Source organism: Orbicella franksi, chromosome 7 (assembly GCF_964199315.1).
Source record: "Orbicella franksi chromosome 7, jaOrbFran1.1, whole genome shotgun sequence".
Taxonomy (NCBI): Eukaryota; Metazoa; Cnidaria; class Anthozoa; order Scleractinia; family Merulinidae; genus Orbicella; species Orbicella franksi.
The window spans coordinates 13044402-13068190 of record NC_138151.1 but is presented as its reverse complement, the minus strand read 5'-3'; the positions used below and the strand labels follow the sequence as shown (position 1 = coordinate 13068190).

The 23789-nt window shown below is 38.3% G+C and overlaps 1 protein-coding gene, 1 long non-coding RNA gene and 1 pseudogene across 2 annotated transcripts in view; all 3 read right to left on the bottom strand.

Moving 5' to 3' along the window:
- Positions 1-4486: 4486 nt before the first annotated feature.
- LOC145492742 (uncharacterized) lies at positions 4487-8136 on the bottom strand. Its single transcript, XR_014050049.1, has 2 exons — positions 7609-8136; positions 4487-4745 (listed from the first exon to the last, which is right to left on the bottom strand). It is a non-coding gene; the product is annotated as an uncharacterized LOC145492742 (long non-coding RNA).
- A 7712-nt stretch (positions 8137-15848) lies between these two features.
- The window catches only part of LOC145493781 (multidrug resistance-associated protein 1-like), a 41381-nt gene continuing 33440 nt past the window's right edge, over positions 15849-23789 (bottom strand). Inside the window, exon 31 of the mRNA XM_081473245.1 lies at positions 15849-16103. Within this exon, the coding sequence (XP_081329371.1) occupies positions 15946-16103 (158 nt within the window). The 3' untranslated portion in view covers positions 15849-15945. The remainder of the gene's footprint in view (positions 16104-23789) is intronic.
- LOC145493801 (uncharacterized) lies at positions 19375-22662 on the bottom strand (annotated as a pseudogene).

Sequence of the window (23789 nt, the reverse complement as noted above, 5' to 3'; positions counted from 1 at the left end):
CATGTTTTACTTTCTCCAAGTAAAGTAGAAAGTCGACACCGTGGAAGTCGTGAGGTTAATTATTCCAGATACACCTCTACTGATGTAATGAATGTCACTGTCTTCATATCCATTTGAAATATTAAATCCAACTGAACGTCATCCTCCGAAAGCCATCTATGGGCAATGACCGAGACAAAGCACATCATACAAATTATTTGCATCGAGATAGATGATGTATTTTGATTCCTCATCTACCTTTGTCTAAGATTCGGTAGTCTCGATAATTGTTTGCCTATTGTTTGAATCTCTTTACGGTGGCCAATTCACACTATCAACCCAGTTGATAAAACCAAATTATCTTGTTATACTCCCCACCTACGCAGCACCACAGTTTCTTCAGAAACTTACCCCCTCCACTGTAGTCCAAGATTCAGTAGTCAGATACTTATTGTTTACCTTACTGTGAAGATCATTCCAAATTACACTAATTCCTCCCTCGATAAACAAATGCATATCTCCATCTCTTAGTAGCTCAATTTCAATGCCGCGTATAACTTATAATAATTTAAGCAAATTTCTATAAAATATTCGAACACATTTGCCAGTAGAAGAATATCTGATTTCATATTCAAACAGTGGTACTCCCCCAGAGAACTAGTCTCAAACTGTTGAAGGAATATTCTCCGCACGAGCATAATTCTCCTCTGCAATGTGCTCAGCTTTCAGTGAGTTGTGAAAAACGGCATAATGGCAGAAGGTGGGGGTGGGAGGCAGAAAATTTGTTCACGTTTGTTTTGGGTTTTCCTTAACTTCCCCAATTGTTTCGCAGGACGAGTTTTCACAGGTGTTTCTGTGCATAATGGATAAACTCATCTTTGAAATGTTCCAGGAGCAAGCCAGTTTATCCATCCCCGACCACCTCTTGGTCTTTAAAAAAAAATTCATAAAAAACGCTGTCCACAACGCCTCACCTCAACGCCGCTTCGGATACACCTTCAAAACCTGGAGGACTTGCGCTGTCCCCGACTGGACCAGCTGGTTCCAAAAATGTGAAGTAGTCCAGTACCAACGAAGACGAAGGCCACAGAATTTGCAATTTGGCTGGCTGACAAAGACTTGTGTTCTGTGACCGATTTGTACGCCAGTATAGTTTAATCTTCTTTTCAACATTAAATTTATGGATGCTACAATTGATGGATAATCAAGGAAGTCAAATCGGCATCAAGATGAGGAAATGAAGACTGTGTCATTCTTTGTAAATTTAGTTGAGCGTGCACGAATCCAACCAATTGTAGAAAAAAAACAACAACAACAACAGCACAAAAAAAATAAAAAATAAAACAAAATAAGCAAAAGCCAAATGTAAAACATATGTTACACACGAAAGAAAGCAGAAACACTAAAGCTTTACTAACCAAGAGATCACTGGAAAAGTTGAAAATTTACAGAGTATGTAAATAACATGTAATTAACATGTAAATAATCAAAAAAAGACTGTAAAGATTAATTTACATGATTTTTCCCCTTTTACATGTTTTGGAGGTTTCATGTAAAAAACATGTAAATATTTCAAGTGAAACATGTAAATGATGAAGAAAACACTGTAAATGTTTCAAAGCAAAGGGCTAAGATCATGTAATAACATGTAAACTGTTCCTGCAAATACTGTAAATAGCCTGTAAATTTCTTGTGATTCAACCTGGAAACCCGTAAATAACATGTAAATTTAATACAGGGAGGCTGCCATAATACTGTAATTAACATGTAAATAAAAAGGGGAGGCTGTAAACAACATGTAAATAAAAAAAGGGAGGCTGTAAATAACATGGAAAATGAAAACAGGAGCCTGTAAATAACATGTAAATCAAAAAGGGGAGCCTGTAAATAACATGTAAATCGAAAAAGGGAGCCTGTAAATAACGTGTAAATCGAAAAAGGGAGTCTGTAAATAACATGGAAATCAAAAAAGAAGCCCATAAAGAATTTGTAAATGGAAAAAGGGAGCCTGTAAATAACATGTAACTCGTAAAAGGGAGCCTGTAAATAACATGTAAATGGAAAAAGGGAGCCTGTAAATAACATGTAAATCGAAAAAGGGAGCCTGTAAATAACATGTAAATCGAAAAAGGGAGCCTGTAAATAACATGTAAATCGAAAAAGGGAGCCTGTAAATAACTTGCAAATCGAAAAAGGGAGCCTGTAAATAGCATGTAAATGGAAAAAGAGAGCCTGTAAATAACATGGAAATCAAAAAAAGGAGCCTGTAAATAACATGTAAATCGAAAAAGGGAGCCTGTAAATAACTTGCAAATCGAAAAAGGGAGCCTGTAAATAGCATGTAAATGGAAAAAGAGAGCCTGTAAATAACATAGAAATCAAAAAAGGGAGCCTGTAAATAACATGTAAATCGAAAAAGGGAGCCTGTAAATAACTTGCAAATCGAAAAAGGGAGCCTGTAAATAGCATGTAAATGGAAAAAGAGAGCCTGTAAATAACATGGAAATCAAAAAAGGGAGCCTGTAAATAACATGTAAATTGAAAAGGGGAGCCTGTAAATAACCTGTAAATTGAAAAAGAGAGCCTGCAAATAACATGTAAATCGAAAAAGGGAGCCTGTAAATAACATGTAAATCGAAAAAGGGAGCCTGCAAATAACCTGTAAATTGAAAAAGGGAGCCTGTAAATAACATGTAAATCAAAAAAGGGAGCCTGGAAATAACCTGGAAATGTAAAAAGGGAGCCTGTAAATAACATGTAAATCGAAAAAGGGAGGCAGACACCCTGTACGATAAATAACTTGTAAATAATAACTTGAAGAAAAATGCATGGAATGTACTGTTTTATTGTAATCAAATCTGTTGACCTTAATTATAATAGTAGAAAACATGCAAATTTATACAGAATCAGAAATTCATTGCAATCAGAACAAACTCAGTAAAATTCAAATAGTTTTTATATGCCATGAATAAGGTTTACAATGTACACATTGCAACAAATAAAACATGTTTTCTTTTCTTTCTATCCATAACAAGACGACTTAAATGTTATTTTGGGCATGGCCAAAATATTTTAAAATACCATGACTGAGCTCCTTTAACCGAATTCAAGCACTTTTCAAGAAGACTACTAAAATTCAAGACCTTTTCAAGATTGTGCAAAACCATGTCATATTCAACTCTATTTAATTCATAAATAATAAAATGATTAAGAACTATACTGTTGTCAGCTACAACTAGTGAAAATTTTGCAATTTAGGCATATTACTAAATTAAAATTGTTTGCAAATGGATACCTGTCTTAAATATATACTAAATTCACAAAGTCAAATGTAACATAATGATAATACCTTTGTCATAAAATGAATGAATAAACTGTTTTTTTCTTACTAAGTAATTAATGTAGGATTAAATTAGCCTTAATAATTATTATGAAAAATGTGGGAGGCACGATGGCCTCATAGTTACATGTAGTGCGCTCAACTCCTGATCGAGCAGTCCAGGTTCAAGCCCTAGGTGGGTACATTCTGTTGTGTTGCTGGGCAACACACTTTACTCTCAGTGCCTCTCCACCCAGGTGTATAAGTGGGTACCAGCAAATTTAATGGTGGGGTAACTCTGCAATGGACTGGCATCTCATCCAGGGGGAGTAGAAATAGTCCTAGTCGCTCCCTGCTACAGAAAGCGGGATAAGCTCCAGTCTGTTGGGCCACGTGGCTCATATGCAGACTTTACCTTTACCTTATTATGAAAATTACTGCAATGTAAGTGTGAAATATTGATCAACTTTTTTCATAGAGTGAATTGTTCTTTTGAAATAACAGAAAATAGGGAGAAAAAACATTTACCACGAGATAGAGATTGACATTTTAAATTCATCATACAAACATTCATGCCAAAGGAATACTACATTGCATAACATAAAACAAGGCTTCTGACATCTTTTAGGCTATGTTTACACAGTCACAGTTTCCTTCTTTTTCCAAAACTGTACGGAATCCAAACAGGACAAACATTTTGGACCCCTGACAAAACATTCACTGTAAACAATATTCAAAATTTTACGTTTTCTTTTTGTGATAAAAAAAACTGCACTGTAAAAAAAAAAAAATTCATAGGAACCTGTTGAAATTGAAAGGCCTATCTAGTACCATAGTTCCCATAACACATCATAAGTTAATAAATTATTGTTCTGGTACTACATGTATCTAAACATAGCCTTTGCTGTTTATGATGAAATCTTATAGCTGCTGTATTGAACAATAAGTATCAATCTAGCAATCTATGATCTTCAAATTTAATGCTAATTCACTAACACAGGTACAGCGTAGTGATACTTCAAAGCATTGAAAATAATGTTTAAAGTGGTTGAATTTATGCCAGAAAGTGTTGAAGGTCACCATGTTAGACTGTAATGCACCAGGGGCCCCTTTTGTCGAAGGTCCCAAAAAGTTTTCGCACCCAGAAAGCCATACCAAAATCTGAAATCTTAGGCTTACAGAGCTGTTTTATTCGCTTATTCTCAATATGAACAGAGGTTTCCTTCACACAAGAAGTTTCAGGCATACACAGCTCTTAGTTTTTAGACACAGCTCAATTAAAGATGGCTTTGTGGGCCCGAAAAGTTTCCAGGGCCTTCAAGAAATGGACCTTGGACCCCTTATAGAGTCATAGGTACTGTAGACTTCTCAGTGGCTAATTTTTTCCTGATCAAGCATCAATGCCAAGGAGTATGCATGTATTGACCACTCTCAATTTTACTTCATCCTACAAGTAACATAAAACATTTCGTTAAATAAGATAAGTTATGTCTGAGTATGAATCAGCAAATTCTGTGTATGATATCAATCAGCGAATTTTACACTGGAGTTATTATTTTGTTTCTTATCATTCCAATTTATACTGTGACATTTGAAATCAGACTGTAGCCGGTCATGTTGACCGGCCAAAGTAATTTTAGCTCGGTCACGTGTCATTTCTGTCTGGTCAAGATATTTACGAAAAAATCAAGTACACGTAATGTGAGCTAAATTAAACCCACAAATATAGTTTGTTTGTTCCTGTCACTGCTAGACCGTTTAAAGATTGGCTTAATATTTTTCTGAACAGATTTAACCCCAGTCACTCGAATGGCATTCCTATCTATCTTGAACGCATGACAAACAGCAAGCGAATGGTCTTTAGCCATTCGAACAGATACATGTATGCATTGGTGTATGTTTTCGTTAGAGGTCATAATAAAAAAGAGATAAAAACTCTCAGATTTACAGTTGGGGATTTGATTGTTTATTCAAGAATGAACAACGTGACCGTCTCAACATGACATGACTGGTCAACATGACCGGCAAGTGAAGTTTTTGGCCGGTCAAGTCACCATTCTGGCCAGACATTGCCCGTTGACCAGCCATTATTTTGAGCCCTGAATATTCACCAATCAAACAGATCTTACATCTACATCTGTAGCTACTGTGTGACAAAAAATTTGCATCTCTGATTGGAAGGCACTGAATGTCAGAGGATGTAGAAGAAGTAAACTCAAAATCCGTGGCAGTAACTATTCAATGTTCACTATCTCCTACATTGTAATATTCATGCACAATAAATCAAACTCCTATCAAACAATGTTTAAATAATAAGTCAAGTTATTTGCAGGCACAATTTGATTGTTTCTTACGTGCACTTATGCTCTACTGGTGGACAAAGGTACAGATGATGTCATAAAAGTTTGTTTTTGTTTCTTTGTTATGTATTACGAAGCAGACAGATTCTATGTTGTCGTGCATCTGTTCAGTAATAGATCACAGAAGACATCAAAATGTGGTAAAAACATCAGTGACACATGCCTGAAAAATTCACAGATTCTGTGACACACTCTGGTAATGGCTTATGTGACTATTTTTTGTTTTTACCACATTTTGATGTTATCTGTGATCTACTCAAGGCAGGAAAAAACACAGGTCTGATTTCCTCAGCCAAGTAAATTTTGTTCTTGGGGCAGCGAAAATAGAAGTTCAGTGGCCCAGTGGGCAAGTGAAATTACAATGTAGCCTCAGTAGTCTTGTGAGTCTCACTAAAAATGCCAGCTTGATAAATGATAATTTCCAGTCATTCCATTTCAAAACTTAACACCTAAAGATTAGTTAATTATTAGGTTGAAAGCAAGAATTAGTTTGGAATCTGAGTGCACTTCATTCGCATTTGTCCTCTGATTTCCTTACTGGCCACCACACTGGCAACTAATATTTAAGTGGGGCAAGTGAAAACTGAAATTGACTGGCCCACTGGGCAAGTGACACAATTTTTTTTCCTGCCCTGCTACAGATGCATGAACAGATGCATGACACATGAAACCTACATGTATTTGGTAAGAGCCCAATTTCGTACAAGTAAAATGTACAGCTGTGACAGGGCTCTAAAGTGCTGTCTGGTCATCCCAGGGTAAGGCAATGATTGAAATCAATCCATAAATTGATATAAATCAATAAATTGAAATTAATGTAAGTGTTATCAGTGCTATCGATCAATTGAAAGAAATTCATACTCACATGCTAGAAAAGTTTCAAGTTATCAGTTTGATTTTACCAAATTTATCAGTCATTAGAGAATCAATTGAAAGATGGTCTCTCTTTGTTAGTTCACCTAAACTGTAGAAAAATTGTCCCTCAACACAATGTTTGATTGTAACTTTTTCATGTAGATTTCAAAGGCACTACCAAAAACCCCCAAAACATAGTCCCTGATACATGTATGCCAGCAAAATATTCTGTTTATGAGATACAATGTTATGCTTTTATGCAATTGTATTCATGATCTCATATTTCACTTTAAATCTTTTGTTCATTTCTTTCTTATTAAATGTTGCTTAAAAGATAAGCTAGTATCAGCAAAATTGATCATGCTTATTGAAAATTTGATCACAATCAATGACTCATGACGAATCCTTTTATTGATTTCTGATATCATTGACTAATTTCTATTGATTGTTATGAAATAATCGATTGACTATACTGTGTTGTCCAAGACAAGTAGATTTTCCTGCCTGGGCAAGTTACTCTTCCTTTTTTTCAAGTCCTGTGTAGTTTTCACGACAGTTTGAGGTACATGTATACCTCTTTATAAAGTATCTTAGTGTTTTTTTTGTGAAAGAAAATACCACAACATTTAACTTACTACAGTATCAGCACCAGTGGGTGCAATGTCCATGTACAGTTGTGTATAACAGCATATTGTAACTTGCATGTAGGCACAACTGTAGACACTTGAGTAACTTCAGAATACTGACTCTAGCATAAGAGAAATTTCTCTGCTAAAGATGGCACATTACATTTTAGTTTACTAGCATTCACATCAGAGGGCAACATAACCTTACAAGAGCATGCATCAGAAAGAATCATGAGTTGCATATAAGCCAATAACAAATGTCGCATGCTCATGCTCAGTTATCGAGAACAGATAATAACAGATAATAAAGCTCTTTATGTACGGCAGGTAAACATCGCCAAAGTCGATTCCACAAGCAATGTAACTTCTCCTTGATAATGACACATGCACAACCAAAGGCAAAACGAAATGTATACGTATCTTGACGTTACTTTACTCTGCTCGTTCAATTTATGCAAAACTTGCTTACCTGTTGTTTTTGTTGCCTGTAATCGCTATCTTCAACTTCTGGGTAACGGTACACTTTGCCTTGAAACCGTGCACGGTGACGAAGCGAAGGTAGAGTGGATTTTGGCCCGCTAAAACAGAGCTCGAGTTCGATGCAAGTTCCAACGAACTGCCAAACATGGCGGGAGAACCGAGAGAACCTGGTACCTAACATGAAGACGGCTGATTCCTGCTTGTTGGAGATCGGGCACTCACAAGGCTGGTATGCTCTTATAAAGTGACTGGGATAACAGTGATGGCAATGAAAGCACAAAACGGTAGAAATCACCAAAAAAACAAAACAAAACAAAACAAAACAAAAAACAAACAAAAAACAAAGAAACAGTGAACATGCAAGGGCAGACTTAGTTGTATTAATCTTACTTGTAGAATGTGCATGTTTCGGAATATTTAACGCTCTAAATCGATGATATTTCGTTCATTCTCAGCGGTTCAGGGGCACAACTGTGACCTCGAACTTTCGCGATATGAGAAGTTTAATGTTTGTTGTTTTCGGATTGTAAAAAATGTCATTTTGAGTACCGAAAAAAGTCAGCTATCATTTTCGGAAAGGCCATAAGACCTAACGTTTTCGGGAAATGGACAAAAAAGCCCTAATAAGTTCGAGAATACTCAAGCTCCTCTAGAATAACCGAACAGATAAATTTTTTTTGCGCAACCTAAAATTAACCTACAGAACTTTGAAAGTACACCAGATAGCCTAAAACAGCGTTGAAAAGCATTCGAGAGGAAACGGTCGTTGGGTGTCCCTTACGGTTCCCTGCCTAACCTAATTCCGCGTCAGTTCAAACTCGGTCACCAGGGCTCTGTCCGTCTTGAACTCACACAACACGTGACGCTTTCATGGTCCTTCATGAATAAATACGTACGTGTCCCAGAATTAATTTTTCTCTTTTCTAGAGACGTAAGCTTGGGACGCCTGCATGTGCAGTAACAATTCTAGTTTTATTTTGTCGTTGTGGATGCGCAGAAAGTTCACAAGAAGACAACTTAATTAGTGCGGTGTCGCACCCGTGCAACTCCTAGGTTTTACATTTACATTGTTTTTACATGTTTCTTACAGGCTCCCTTTCTTTCATTTACATTGTTTTTACATGTTTCTTACAGGCCCCCTTTTTTCATTTACATGTTTTTTACATGTTTCTTACAGGCCCCCTTTTTTCATTTACATGCTTTTTACATGTTTCTTACAGCCCCCCTTTTTTCATTTACATGGTTTTTACATGTTTCTTACAGGCCCCGTTTTTTCATTTACACGGTTTTTACATGTTTCTTGCAGGCCCCCTTTTTTCATTTACATGGTTTTTACAGGGTTACAAACATAACATTTCCAGACTTTTTACAGCATTCGCTTGAATTATTTACACGTTCCTCACATGGTTTAGCAAAGCAATTTACATGTTTTTTTACAAAGGCAGATACTGTAAAAGTGCGTAAAATATTTTACAGGTTTTTACATGTTCTTCAAATGATCATTGTCGACAAAGACAATGTAAATCACTATTTACAGAACATTTACATGCTGTACTAAAAGGTGTAAATTTCCTGTAATTTTATTTTACAAAACCCTAACATGTAAATTGTAATTTACAAAGAATGTAAATCAAGATTTACATACTGTAAATTAAAATTGACATGTCCATGTAAATTTTCAACTTTTCCAGTGTTTATTTTAATTAGATGGAGTTATTAGTATTATGTAACTGCGTGCTCTAAATATGCTTCGATTGAACTAGACAGCGGCGTTTGGCTGGTTTGCACAAGTACACCATGCCGATTGTGATCGTTTCTTCTAAATGGGATTCTTTTAGTTCAAGGATTTTTCCCGAAAAATAATTCTTTGAACTATTTCACGAAAACAGGGAAAAAGAATAATCAGTCCATTTGTTGCTGCTTTTGAAATACCTGCGAAAACATGAGCATCTTGTGCACTTTTGCACCAAAAACAAATTCGAGAAAATCTCTTCATATTTATCTTTTCACCAAGATAAAAGACTTAAATCTTCTTGAGAGAAAAAAGTTTTGAGAAAAAGTTTAAAGGCATAAAAATTTTACAAAAATTAAGTTTTAAAGTACAAAAATGAAAGTAAAGTTTGTTACAATGTAATTTTAACCGGTCGCGTGCGTGTCGCGCGTTGCGTATTTCGTGTTGCGTGTTGGGGACAGCGAGGTTCAGTTTCGCGTGGGCACGTGAGCCTAGTTTCCGAATTTAGATCAAAGCATGATGCATATAATCCAAAATAAAACTACTCAATTTGAATGCAGTTGGTACTCACGATTGTAGAAGTGCATTTCACTAGGTCAATCTAATTTACAGGTGGAACGCTTAATAATTCAGACATTGTTGTTTTCATTTCCATTGCCTTGTTTACCCTGCTCTTAATTACTGTTAAAAGTGGTTACACGAAGCCCTAAGAGAGATCCACACCTAACCTCTCCTTAAAACAATGTACATAACCAACACACTGTCTACAGATGAATAATGAGAACAGTTAAATAAGTAATCAAAGTTTGCGATCCAACCGACTACTCGAAGAGAGAAAGTAATGAAAAAGGGATGTTTCTACTTTTGGGGTATTCACTTTCGTAATATAAAATTACTTACAAATCTGCTAATAATTCAATCATTCCCTAGTCATGTTGATCTAAAATGTGGTGTAATGAGTAATGACCATAAGATAGCGTGTCACGGCCATTGCCCGAAATGCATCGCTTGTTACGGAAGGGACTTAAGCCGATCTTGCTGAACTTGATGGGGAAGATATTTTTCTGAAATGATCGACGTTGCTCCACTAATGCCATCTCTTGTTCTTGAGGAAATAAACATAGTTCATAGTGTTCGTGCTTGAAGTTTTGTTCGGTGATGTGTTTTTTCTCTACCGTTTTGTTGTTCTCGCTGTAGAGTAGTGAGTACATCTTGGGTCACAGGCCAACAAATTCTTCAACAATTATACCACGCGTCTCGTCTTTGCACTTCCTGATGACTTTACAGCCATTTGTTGTTTTCAGTGCTGTAGAGGAAATAGTCTTTAAGGTTTTCAGAGAAGTCAAACAAATGTGCCCCGCTTGCCATGTTTGCATAGATGTCTTCAGTTTTTACCTCTAAACATAGCGAGTTGGTATTACTGAACAGCAGTTTTGTTAGAGATCCATACTTTGCCTTGTCGTGGTTGTAGTAGAGATCAAAAATCAGTACTTTAGACAGTTCGAAGATTGCAAAAACCGCGTATATGTAGATAGGTCAATTCAAATACAGAGTTGTTTTCTTTGGATTGACACCGATGATTTCAGCTGTGAAAATTCTGAAATGATTGAACGAAGGCGCTTTGTCCGGTTGTGCAATCCTTTGACTTTTGTCACAAGTTCAATGTTTATTCTGTTGCGTCGATTTTATATTGTTTTCCAAAAGACTCCGATGTTGAGCAGTGTAAAGAAGTCTGTCTTAAAGTCATTAGCTGCCTGTTTACGTTTTCCTGTGTTGAAGTCAATATATTCTTTCAGCTAAGGAGATTGCCCGTAGGGGTACTCCTAGAAAAATCGGGTGGGGGTGTGCGGCCCGCTTCTTAAAACCCTTACCTTATTTATGACCAAAAGCTGCGTTATTCCCTACCTGACCAAAAATCGAAACCCTATTTATGACCTAACCCTTAAATCAAAGCCCTGTTTCAGACCTGCGTTATAATAAGTTCCCTAGTTCAGACCAATGTGAAATTACCGTAAACATAATTTTGTTGATTTTCTTTTCGATAATGACGAAAAAGTGGCTTCTTTTCAAAAACATGCCCATATCAAGGCTAGAGTGCAAAAACCATACCCTATTTATGACCAAAATGGCTAAAATCAGCTAAAATCGATACCCTATTTATGACCAAAACAGCCGAAAAACCATACCCTTTGGGGCCGCACATACCGTATAAGGAAGTACCCCCCCCCCCCCCGAGGGGAAATTGCTAGAAGGCCAAGACGCGATGGACCTTCGCCAATTTGACACCAAGATCCAGGTAGAATTTCAAATTGGTCTGTTGTTATGTAAGTTAAACGTAGGCGCAAATTTTGCGATGGACGGTTCTTTCAAACCCAGCTGTTGGCAATAAGGCCATAGCATGTCATTGCATGTTTTACTTTTTCCGAGTAGAGTGAAAAGTCGACACTGTGGAAGTCGTGAAGTTATTCTAGATACACTTCTAATATGTAAGAAATGTCACTGTCTTCATATACATTTGAAGTAATAAGTCCAACTGAAAGTCAGCCTTCGATAGCAAAACCATCCATGGGCAATGGCCGAGACCCAGCACATCATACAAATTATTAGCATCGAGATGGATGATATATTTTGATTCCTCATCTACTGTAGTCTAAGAAGATAATTAGGTTATATCAACTGGGTTGATAATGTGAATTGGCCACCGTAAGGAGATTTGAATCTCTTTACGGTGGCCAATTCACATTAACAACCCAGTTGATAAAACCAAATTATCTTGTAATACTCCCCACCGACGCAGCACCACAGTCTCTTCAGAAACTTAACCCCTCTACTGCACTCTAAAATTCGGTAGTCAGATACTTATTGTTTGCCTTACTGTGAAGATTTCAAATTACACTAATTCCTCCCTTGATAAACAAATGCATATCTCCATGTCTTAGTAGCTCAATTTCAATGCCGGGTATTACTTATAGTAATTTAAGCAAACTTCTATAAAATATTCGAACACATTTGCCAGTAGAGGAATATCTGATTTCACATTCAAACAGTGGTACTCCCCCAGAGAGCGACTCTCAAACTGTTGAAGAAATATTCTCCGAATGAGCATAATTCTCCTCTGCAATGTGCTCATCTTTCAGTGAGTTGTGAAAAACGGCATAATAGGAGGGGGGTGGGAGGGGAAAAATTTGATTACGTTTGACTTGAGCTCAGTCCCCGACTGGACCAGCTGGCTCCAAAAATGCGAAGTAGTCCAGTACCAACGAAGACGAAGGCCACAGAATTTACAATTTGGCTGGCTGACAAAGACTTGTGTTCTGTGACCGATTTGTACGCCAGTATAGTTTAATCTTCTTTTCAACGCTAAATTTATGGATGCTTCAATTGATGGATAATCCAGGAATTTAACTCGACATCAGGATGAGAAAATGAAGACTGTTATTCTTTGTAAATTTAGGTGAGCGAGCATGAAGCCAACCAATTGTACAAAAACAAGCAAAAGCCAAATGCAAAACAAATCTGACACACGAAAGGTGGTCTATCAAAGAAAGCAGAAACACTAAAGCTTTACTAACCACGAGAGTAACTTATGAAATAAGATTGAAGGAATCGACTTTACTTTTCTTATGCTCTTTAAAAGAAATCGTTGGTCCAAACACGAAAAAGCAAGTTCCATTTCACCTACATAAGTGTTTCCCAGGCGGAAAAAATAAGTAATGAGTAATGAGTAATGAGTAATGAGTAATGAGTAATGAGTAATGAGTAATGAGTAATGAGTAATGAGTAATGAGTAATGAGTAATGAGTAATGAGTAATGAGTAATGAGTAATGAGTAATGAGTAATGAGTAATGAGTAATGAGTAATGAGTAATGAGTAATGAGTAATGAGTAATGAGTAATGAGTAATGAGTAATGAGTAATGAGTAATGAGTAATGAGTAATGAGTAATGAGTAATGAGTAATGAGTAATGAGTAATGAGTAATGAGTAATGAGTAATGAGTAATGAGTAATGAGTAATGAGTAATGAGTAATGAGTAATGAGTAATGAGTAATGAGTAATGAGTAATGAGTAATGAGTAATGAGTAATGAGTAATGAGTAATGAGTAATGAGTAATGAGTAATGAGTAATGAGTAATGAGTAATGAGTAATGAGTAATGAGTAATGAGTAATAAGTAATACTAATACTAATAATGATAATAGTGATAATAATAACAATAATAACAATACTAATGATGATAATAATGATAATGATAATGATAATGATATTAACAATAATAATAATGATAGCGGGTTTGGGAGGCCTAAGGAGGAACAAATTGTGGAATATGAATCTATCTCCTCTGTTACACTTAAGAAAGGCAAATGTTAAGTTTCACGACCTTTACCCGCCCCCGACAAAATGACTAAACCTTATAAACATTTTTTCTTCAACCAGGACAACTTTCGAGCAAGAAGCGAAAAGCGCCTGCACACTGGAGCCACGCAATGTTTTTCGGGCCTAAAGTTTTCCACTTGTCTTTTTGGCCTGTTTTCGCTTAGCGACTCTTAAGGGGAAAGCTAGAACTACCTTTTCGTTACTGTTTACAATAACACTACGTGGGCAAATTCACTTACAAGCCTTTGAAATTAGATATTCGTTTCAAAGAAGATACTGAATAGAACGACTTTGGATTTTCCGTTTCTGACTCAGGGAAAGTTTTACCGGCTTAGCTAGAGTGCATTTTTACAGAAGATGTTCAATGTATTCTCGAATTTACATAAACTGTTTAAAGATATTACTATGGTAGTTACAGGATTTTGATATTTGTTGTAATGTACTATACTATATTTATGTTGTTGTTTTGGTATATATCTATTTATTGTATATTCTGTGTTAGGTAACAGCTTCAGGGCTACTATTGATAGCGGAGATGCTTTGTAAGCTCCCTAAAGGGACTGCCCTGAAAATTTACCTGTAGATTTATAATTTGAAATAAAGGTGTCTAGCTATTTATCTGTTTAGAACTGCCAAAGTATTTCCCGTGTAGTTTATGGGAAAAAGGCGAAAGTGATAAACGTCCACCAATGTTATTTTAGTTTATTTTTTGCCCTGAGGATCGACGGTGTGATTAACATCTAACCAATGTGGTTATAACATGGTGAGAATCGTAGGAAGTACGAAGCTGTTCGCAGCTGATAGGAAAACATTCGGACACTGCCCCTTAATTGCAAGGTGCAAGTGATTGACAGAGGCTTCCTGTTCAACATTTTAGCGCCACTCGATCAACAAATGAACTAGAATGTGACATGGAATAATATTCTTCGCCTTTAAAAAAGCTACCAGAGGTAAAGTCTCTAAAATAATACACAGAAGCCTCGTAATATGCTCTATTAGGTCCTGTTAATAAAACAAAAAATATGAATGGCACTACAACTGGAACACCAGAAAGTCTTAATTATGGAATATGCAATTAGTCTCATAATTAAGAAAAGGAGAGCTAACGTATATAAACCATTGCAATGCGCCTTAAAAGGCTGATTATCGTAGGTTCAGACCAGGGCTGAGAATTACAACGGTTTGTTGAGAGATAAAAATTGTTTGCTGCACCTCTGTAGTTTATAATCACTGTTGGGTCGAACGAAGGAAACAGTGGCGATAAAAAGGACAGAAAGAGAAAGAGCGTTTCATTAATTTTACATGAAATGACGTTTTAATTTCCTCTCTTGTGCATAAAATACAAGACCCCAACCGGTTATGAAAATTAGAAAAGGGTCCACGAAATGATTACAAATGATGAAACAACAACAACAACAAAAGATCAAAAGAACGGCTGCAAACGGTTCCGCAAAGTTTATCAAGGGTACGTTGATTCAAATAAAAAGCATTATTGAAATAATACGTTGTTTGAATGGTTTCCCACGCGACGGAAAACTTCCCATGAAAATATGAAATTAAAACTGGGGTCTGCAGAATAACTACAAAATGATGATAACTTGCTCAGCCAGTGTCCAACCCATGTGCAAAGTTCCCTAAAGGCATTATAGTGTATAATATAAAGCAGTTTTAAATTAACGTCTTTTATAAGTTTTAGATCCACTAGCAGTACTGAACCTCTAGACAGACTATAGAGAGGGCTAATGCACTGTTCAAAAGACGTTTATCTAAGGAGAGTCTTAAGTCCTTCACGATAATTGCTACTGAAAATAAAACAGATACAAGGATTTATGGCACAACTTGCCCTGGTCATTAAAAAAGCAAAAGAGGCAAAATATTGGAAGCCACAGGACATCACGATATCCTATGAAAAGAAGACGAGTAAACACACGATAATGGGGGGCAACCAGCAAATTGCAAACCCCAACACAATAGCAATGGCCATCTTCAACACATTTTGTTCCCTTCGCCGGCGTTGCTCAGCTTCACTGTTGGCCGATTGCTCACCAGGAATCTTCTGTGACTTGAACTTTAAAAAGATGATAATGTATAGTATGGCTATCAACACTAACGGGATAAAAATGAATACGACCGAAAATGACACAAAGTAATTTTGAAAAGACAAGGTCTCTCCAAAGACTTCGTTCCATAGCATCTTGCATTCCAATCTTCCTGGATATTCAACAAGTTTCACGGCGAAGAGATATGGGGAGAATACAGCCATCGCGATGATCCAGGTGGTGAGAATGAAGAACGGGCACAGTTTTGAACTGATGGGCGAAGAACGGAGAGGAAATACCACAGCTCCAAATCGATCCACTGCTATCTGAACCAGGCTCTGAATAGACACAGAAGCAGAGAAATGAGTTAAGAAGATTGCCAGCCTACATAAGGCCTGGCCAAGAGGACCACCGATCAGCCAGGAGTCTATATACAGCATTGGTATCTCCCGAGGGATAACAAATATCGCATACAGCAGATCAGAAATGGCCATGTTTACGATTAAAAAATTGGTGGGTTTTCTCATGGTTTTCGCCTTGTAGACAATTATTCCGATGACGGTGTTCCCAGCCAGCGAAACAAGAAAAATCAGGCAGAAGGCAAAGGTTTTTCCGATTTTTTCTGGTGTTGGATTTTTGAAACAGGTCGATAGCTGTGATCCATTCATCGTTGTATATACGTTTTCCGACATTGTTGTTAATTATGCCCAGTTGCTGTCTTACTCTCATGAATGAGTATTCTTTCGTGTGTTCACTTAATAACTTCAGTCTTTTTACTTGCTACCGAAGGCGGGATAATCGTTTGCCCTTAGGTCGTCATTCGCGCGAAAATAATTACTTTAACCAATGGTACGGAGATCCACAGCCTATTTGTGACATTTGTGTGCGCCTCTCCATCAGAAACACGTCAGCTTATGCCACAATTTACTCTCCATTATATAACTTGACATCGACGTAAACTGGCAGCGAAAATTGTCCTGAAATAGCATTGCTACACCAGATGAAGTAGCGACAGCCAGTTTTTTGTTTAGCTTTGCCTGCAGTATATGATAAACAGTGCTGTTATTAATTGAACGTGCGCAATTGTCTTCTCAAATCATTAAAAATTTATGCAGTTTAAACAAAGGACATCATGACCGTGATGGTGTTTGGTCTTAATTAGCATAGATTTTAACGACTTTAACTCTTCGTTTTCTTCTTAGTTTTACTTTCGATAGAGGAGATATATTAAACACTGAGGATAGGGTTCGTCAGAAATGCCCCGCTGCGTGTCATATTTTCAGCTCTCTTCTTGATGTTCGGAAATGTGACCAAACCCGGTCTTCCGCGTTTGACATATGACATCAAGACGAATCAGTGAGAACGAGGGATGTTCAACGTCAGTCGCTCGAACTCTATTAAATCATCCTGACGCCCTAGCAGAGGCTGTTCCTTATCGGTGTTTCAGTGAAGAAATCTTAATGTCCAATATAATAGCAGCGTAAACAGCGTAAACAACAGCTGCTTCGCAAATGTGTCATGATTTTTTTTCTGCAGGGTATCGTAAGTCATTTTTTTTTTGCCATAAAAAGGGACCCCTGGTATACAAACCGTGGGATGCATCTGACTTCTTTAACAGCTAACATTATCAGTATCAGATTCAAACTTGTGTTCTGTCACATTCAGACATTTTTTTTTTAATAAAGTATTTGAAAAACTATACAAAAAAAGGATCTAGCTGCCCGGGACGTTTAGTTAGTTAGTTAGTTTGTTTGTTTGTTTTTTAATCGAAGCAGAAACCATAGAAAATCGCCATTGATGCCAACAGCTTCCTACTAAAACCAGCAGCTCCATAATGGAGAAGACTACCATGTATTTGCCTTTCTTGAATGTATTGGAGTTTGCCAACATTATGTCAGTTATATTTTTATCAGTTACTTTCAAGGCTCACACATTCTTTTTTTGTGAGTCTCGTTGACGATGAAACACCACTCTATTTAATTTAGATTCTACTCAAGGTTCATCGTTTCGGAGCGTGCGATTTGAAGAGATATCCGAAATTCAGGCTAGAGGTTTTCTGTATTAAAATTTGCTAAAATTTTTGGTCCGTCAAATTTAGCTTGAAATCTGCCTTAAGGCGAGTATGGTTTATTGAGCAGCTCAAGGAAACCTAGAACTTTGCATCTTATATCATAGATTGCCTTTTAGTCGAGATTGTGTTTTTCATTGTTTATCACTTAGATATTTGTTGACATTTCTTCATTCCGCTCAAAGTTCGAGTAATAAGTGCAATATATATATATATATATATATATTTTTTTTTTTTATTGTTGCTCAAAATCTACTCATTGCGCGGTATTTTTTTGGACTGTTTGAAACACCTCACGTAAATTCAATTCTATAAGGTAACCCCGCGATTAAATTCTCAAGTGTTCTCGAGAAAGGTTTATATGTCAAACCTAATAAGAACGCTTAAAGCCTGTGTTATTGTGTTTCGAACTGGTGCGAAACGTCCGTTGTAATTAACATACTGATAAATTCAATTATAATTTTATCTCGCGGGGTCAGATAGGTTGTTCTTAACTGTATTCAAACTATTACCATCCGTTTGATTTTTGGTAACTCTATTTTTGCCATTATATATCCCTCGAATGTTCAGCGGAGATTAACTTTTTTGTTTGTTGCATCTTTTGCTCCATATATTGTCATGTAAATCAGGAAAGCGAGGTTTGATAAATTAAATTAAAAGCACTACAAAATTTCTTTTATTTGCTCAATGGTCAGTTCTCAGACCTTTTAGATTTATTCCTCAGTAAGTGATCAACCTTTTCTGTGCCTCAAATTAATTTAAAAAAATTTCGTTTGAGAATTCCCATAGTACATAACAATGCACGGCCTAATTTACCTTTTAAACAGCTGGCTGACTATGTGGACTCCAAAAACTGACTAACAAAAAGCAAAATGGATTATCGCTGGCTAGAACAACGTATAATTCGATGTGTATTTTATCTATACAAGTGGATGTTAAAGCTTCTGACTACAGTACTTAATGTTCTACATTTTTTTTTCAGAAGCTTCAATTCTTTTACTTAACATTTGAAATTCAACTCTACGGGAATTTTCCCAAAACACCCCGATCTAGGTTTAGATCAAAAATTAATTGAAATTTTGCACTATGGGCATAATTGAGTTATAATTACATTCCTGAAGTAACCAGAAACATAATTTCTACCAGAAACAGAATACCATTGAATTTGGTAGATATCAGGGTAGATGTGTTCCGCTAGGTTGCGTGTCTGCAATCCCTCACAGTCCTAAAGCCCAAATAGACATGAAAACCTTGGTTTTATGGTCTGATAATTGTTAATTTATCAGCTATAACTGCGGAAAATTGCATCCCCTAAATATTGTTCGATCGAACCAAGCAGCTGAATTGGGCTTGTTTACACGTGTACACCATGCCTGCTGAGGTTGTTTCATCTACAAGCAATTATTTTGCTTCGGTGATGTTTCCCAAAATGTAATTCGAAAAACACTATCACGACAGAAAAAAAAGGAATAACAAGAATAATCAGTACATTTCTTCCTGTTTTGAAATACTCGAGAAAAAATGAATATCTTTTGCACTGATTGCCGCTTTTGACCAGAATCGCCGCTAGAATATTCAAGTTGAGTAGTATACGACGCTTATATGACCGGTAACCAATCAGGAGCCGAGAAAGACAATAGGCTATTGTTTGGAGAACAATGGACGCTATTGTTTTCCAAATCCAAGATGGCGCCATTTATTTTCCGCCAATCAGGAGCCGAATTAAGAACAATGGATGCTATTGTAATAGTAGTAGTAACAGGAATAGTAATAGACGCTTATATGAGCGGTAACCAATCAGGAGTCGAATTAAGAACAATGGATGCTATTGTTTTCCAAATCCAAGATGGCCGCCACAAATTTCAGCCAATCAGGAGCCGAATTAAGAATTCAAGATGGCGGCGCCCACGAAAGTCGGCCATGTTGGAAAACAGCCCACCAGCCTCGACGGAGGACTGGGATCGGTCTCAAGGATTTCCATGACGACACAAATCACGCCAGGGTCACGCAAAAAAATGTCAGCTTGAACAAACAAAAGGCATTTTGGGCGACCATTGAAGAATTAACATAATTAGTCAGAGATGAAGCATGGAATAAATTAAAACCGAAAAGCACATGTTTAGAAGCTGAAATCATGATAGACTGTATCTTAACCCTTGAGAATAAAATCAAAGGAATTTCAAACAAACGTTTCGCGCTTGAAGTAAAGATTTACCTTCATTTACAGACACTGCAAATCGCTCCTAATTCAACAATTATAGTTGTCTAAGCGGGTTTCCAATAGCGCCAAAAATAAATCACTTACTTCAAACATAGTCCTTTCCTCCAAAGCGTCACACAACTAGCAATCGCTCAACTCCATAGCCATGAAGACAGGAAAGAATGTTACGTTTAGAAAAGAAGACGTGTGCTGAACGTTGTCACAAGTAAAATGAATTCTATCAAGACCGATTGACTTATAAACGGGTATTCACAAAACAATAAACAATGTCACGTGGTTAACAACCAATGAGAGGACGGGGGATAGGGGGTACGCGATATCACGTGGTTACGAATCAATGACAGGACGGGGGATAGGGGTTATACCGCACAGTAATGTCATTAAATTGTTATAAACAAAACAGAGTCTAAGTCTTTACAACGTTTATTGAATAATAACTCAAAAGAAAGAATTGATTATAATTTTAATTCTTTAAGTCTTGACCGTCGGTATTGCACAAAGTGTTGGGAACTAGACTCGTTTCCAGTTTCACAGAGTCTTGGTCCCTGGCCCCAAACCGCACGATATTCTGCCGTAGTTTTCTTTGCTTTTGGTCATGAAGTCTTTGCCTGATCCGTTCCTTATTCTTGGCATAATAACGTCTCCAATATTCGTTGATCCGTTCCCTGTTGTTTTCACAGTATTGTCTTCGGTAATGTGCTCCTTGTTCTGTTGACAATAGGCTCTCTGGCTGCGGGCGAGTCGTTCCTTGTTGTTTTCATACCATCTTTTACGACGGGTTTTGAGAATTCCGACGTTCTCTGCATGATATATTTTTTTGTTGGGCCAGGATTCGTTCTCTGTTCCTTGAATAATATTTTTTGTGGTAGGCCTTTTTACAGACGACCTTCTGGTCATTCCCTGACAATTGATTGGAGCAAGTCATCTTGCATGTGCAGCGTCTTACAAATAATGACTAAAACCCTGGAGTCACACACTCTTATAAGAGGCACATGGCTAATTCAGGTCTCTTCTTCTACTTCCTCCTCGTCATCATCGTCGGGGAGTAACTTCTTCCGCATAAGTCTGTTTAGCAGGAATTTTCGTTTGGCTACTGCCGACTCGGCCGCTTCGTCAAAATCCATGTCGTCTTTCTCAATAAAGCGTCGAAGAGTCTTCATGACTTTACGGTGTATTGCGTCGTGCCTGATACGGTGAGTGCATTTTAGACGCTCTAAGTAAGTCCTTCGGAGCCTTCTTCTACTTACAGGTAATAGGACGTTGAAAGCAGCATTTTCGGCATAGTTTTGGGATTTTCCCTTATCCAGGAACTGCTGGACTTCTTTCAGGTAGGTTTCTTTGACGTCTTCCCCGACGTTTTGACGTAGCGGACTCCACGGATCTGGTTCATCGTCGTCTGCTTCCTCTTCCTCTTCGGAGCTGCTACTATCCTCATCTTATTCCAGTTCCTCTTCAGGCTCCTCTTCATCCACCTCTTCTTCCTCTTCAACGTTCTCATCATTGTTATCTTCCACGGGGCCAAAAATATCTGTTGAACGATCATCCATGATTTTCGTCGACCTTCACCCAAGACAACGTACTTCAAATGAACCGAGTCGATTAAACTGATGTTTAATATACCATTTTGGGCAATGATCAGACATCCTCTCTCTTTCTTCGATGCCAGCGTGGGTATCCTTCGTGCGTCATGAGGTGACTAAACACGCGTTTCCTGTCATCACTGGCGGGATGTAAATCCAGGACCGTGTACCCAAACGGTCGTTCGGTCACTTTTTGATACGCATCCATCATGTCTTGCCAGCAAGTGGGAAAAGCTTGAAGCAGTAAATTCTTCATCTCTAATTGATCTCTTGGATTTTTGAACTCTACGATGTAGTGGGCGTTCCTGGAAATACTCTTGGCGTATTTCGCTGGTGGAAACATGTCTTGGCACAAGTACAACACGGTGATATTTTGATGATGAGAGTGTTTGGTGAATAAGTCTAGCAACGCTTTGTCCTCACCTCCCTCTGCCATCAGATCGTCCAGTACGAGTAATCCACCCTTCGGAAACCATGACTTGAGATGGTCTGACTCTGGAATCCCTTCGTGAAATTTGCACACCAGCGTCTTCCATGTCTCTAAATCCGTCTTGCCACGCCCCGTAGCAACAATGAATCGTAGTGGGAGGGTTTACAAACAATTCTTCCAAGTGATCCAAGAGTAACGATTCGGTAAAACAAGTCTTGCCACAACCAGAAGGGCCAACGATCAAAATACTGGAGGGTGTCTTGAACCGAAACGCTTCTCCCATTTCTATTCTACTAGGGATCCCATGGTGCTTTTCGGTAGGAAATGTGATATTTGGGACATCTCGTGTCTTTTCTGATCCACTGCTTTGACAACTATGTTTTTCGTGACGAATTCTACTGTCTGCACGAGAGAATATCAATAATAAAGGACAATAAAAGACAATATCGACAATAAAGGAACATGACTCCTTGCTAGTTTGACTCAAAATGAATTGAGGCAGTTAATGCCTTAGTTTTATACATGATTAATGATCGAGTTGACGAGTGTGGTGGAGGTGGTGGCGGTGGTGGTAGTGGTGGTGACGCTAAATGTGGTGGTGGTGGTAGTGGTGGTGACGCTAAATGTGGTGGTGGTGATGCTGAATGTGGTGGTGGTGCAGGTAATGGATGTGGTGGTGGTGTTGGTGGTGCTGGTGGTGGATGTGGTGGTGGTGGTGGTGTAGATAATGGATGTGGCTGTGGTGGTGAATGTGGTGGATGTGGCAGTGGTGGTGAATGTGGTTTTGGTGGCGGTGGTAAATATGGTGGTGGTGGTAAATGTGGTGGTGGTGGTGGCGGTGGAGGTGAATATGGTGGGATATGTGGTGGTGGTGGTAAATGTGGTGGTGGTGTAGGTGGTGGATGTGGCTGTGGTGGGGAATGTGGTGGATGTGGCAGTGGTGGTACATGTGGTGGTGATATAGGAGGTGGTGGTGGTGAATGTGGTGGTTGTGATGGTGCATGTGATGGTGGTGGTGGTGTAGTGGTGATGGTGGTGAATGTGGTGGTGGTGGTGAATGTGGTGGTGATGGTGGTGGTGGTGGTGGATGTGGTGGTAAATGTGGTGGTGGTGGTAAATGTGGTGGTCGTGTAGGTGGTGGATGTGGCTGTGGTGGTGAATGTGGTGGATGTGGTGGTGGTGTTGGTGGTAGTGGTGGTGTAGGTGGTGGATGTGGCTGTGGTGATGGTGGTTAATGTGGTGGTGGTGGTGGCGGTGGTGGTGAATGTGGTGGTGGTGGGTAGGTAGTGATGGATGTGGTGGTGGTGGCGGTGGTGGTGAATGTGGTGGATGCGGCGGTGGTGGTACATGTGGTGGTGATATAGGAGGTGGTGGTGGTGAATGTGGTGGTTGTAATGGTGCATGTGGTGGTGGTGTAGTGGTGATGGTGGTGGTGGTGGATGTGGTGGTGGTGGCGATGGTAAATGTGGTGGTGGTGGTAAATGTGGTGGTCGTGTAGTTGGTGGTGGTGGTAGTGGATGCAGTGGTGGTGGTGGATGCAGTGGTGGTGGTGTAGGTGGTGGATGTGGCTGTGGTGGTGAATGTGGTGGATGTGGTAGTGGTGGTGAATGTGGTGGTGGTGGTGGTGGTGGTGGTGGTGTAGGTGGTGGATGTGGCTGTGGTGGTGGTGGTGTAGGTAGTGGTGGATGTGGTAGTGGTGGCGGTGGTGGTGAATGTGGTGGTGGT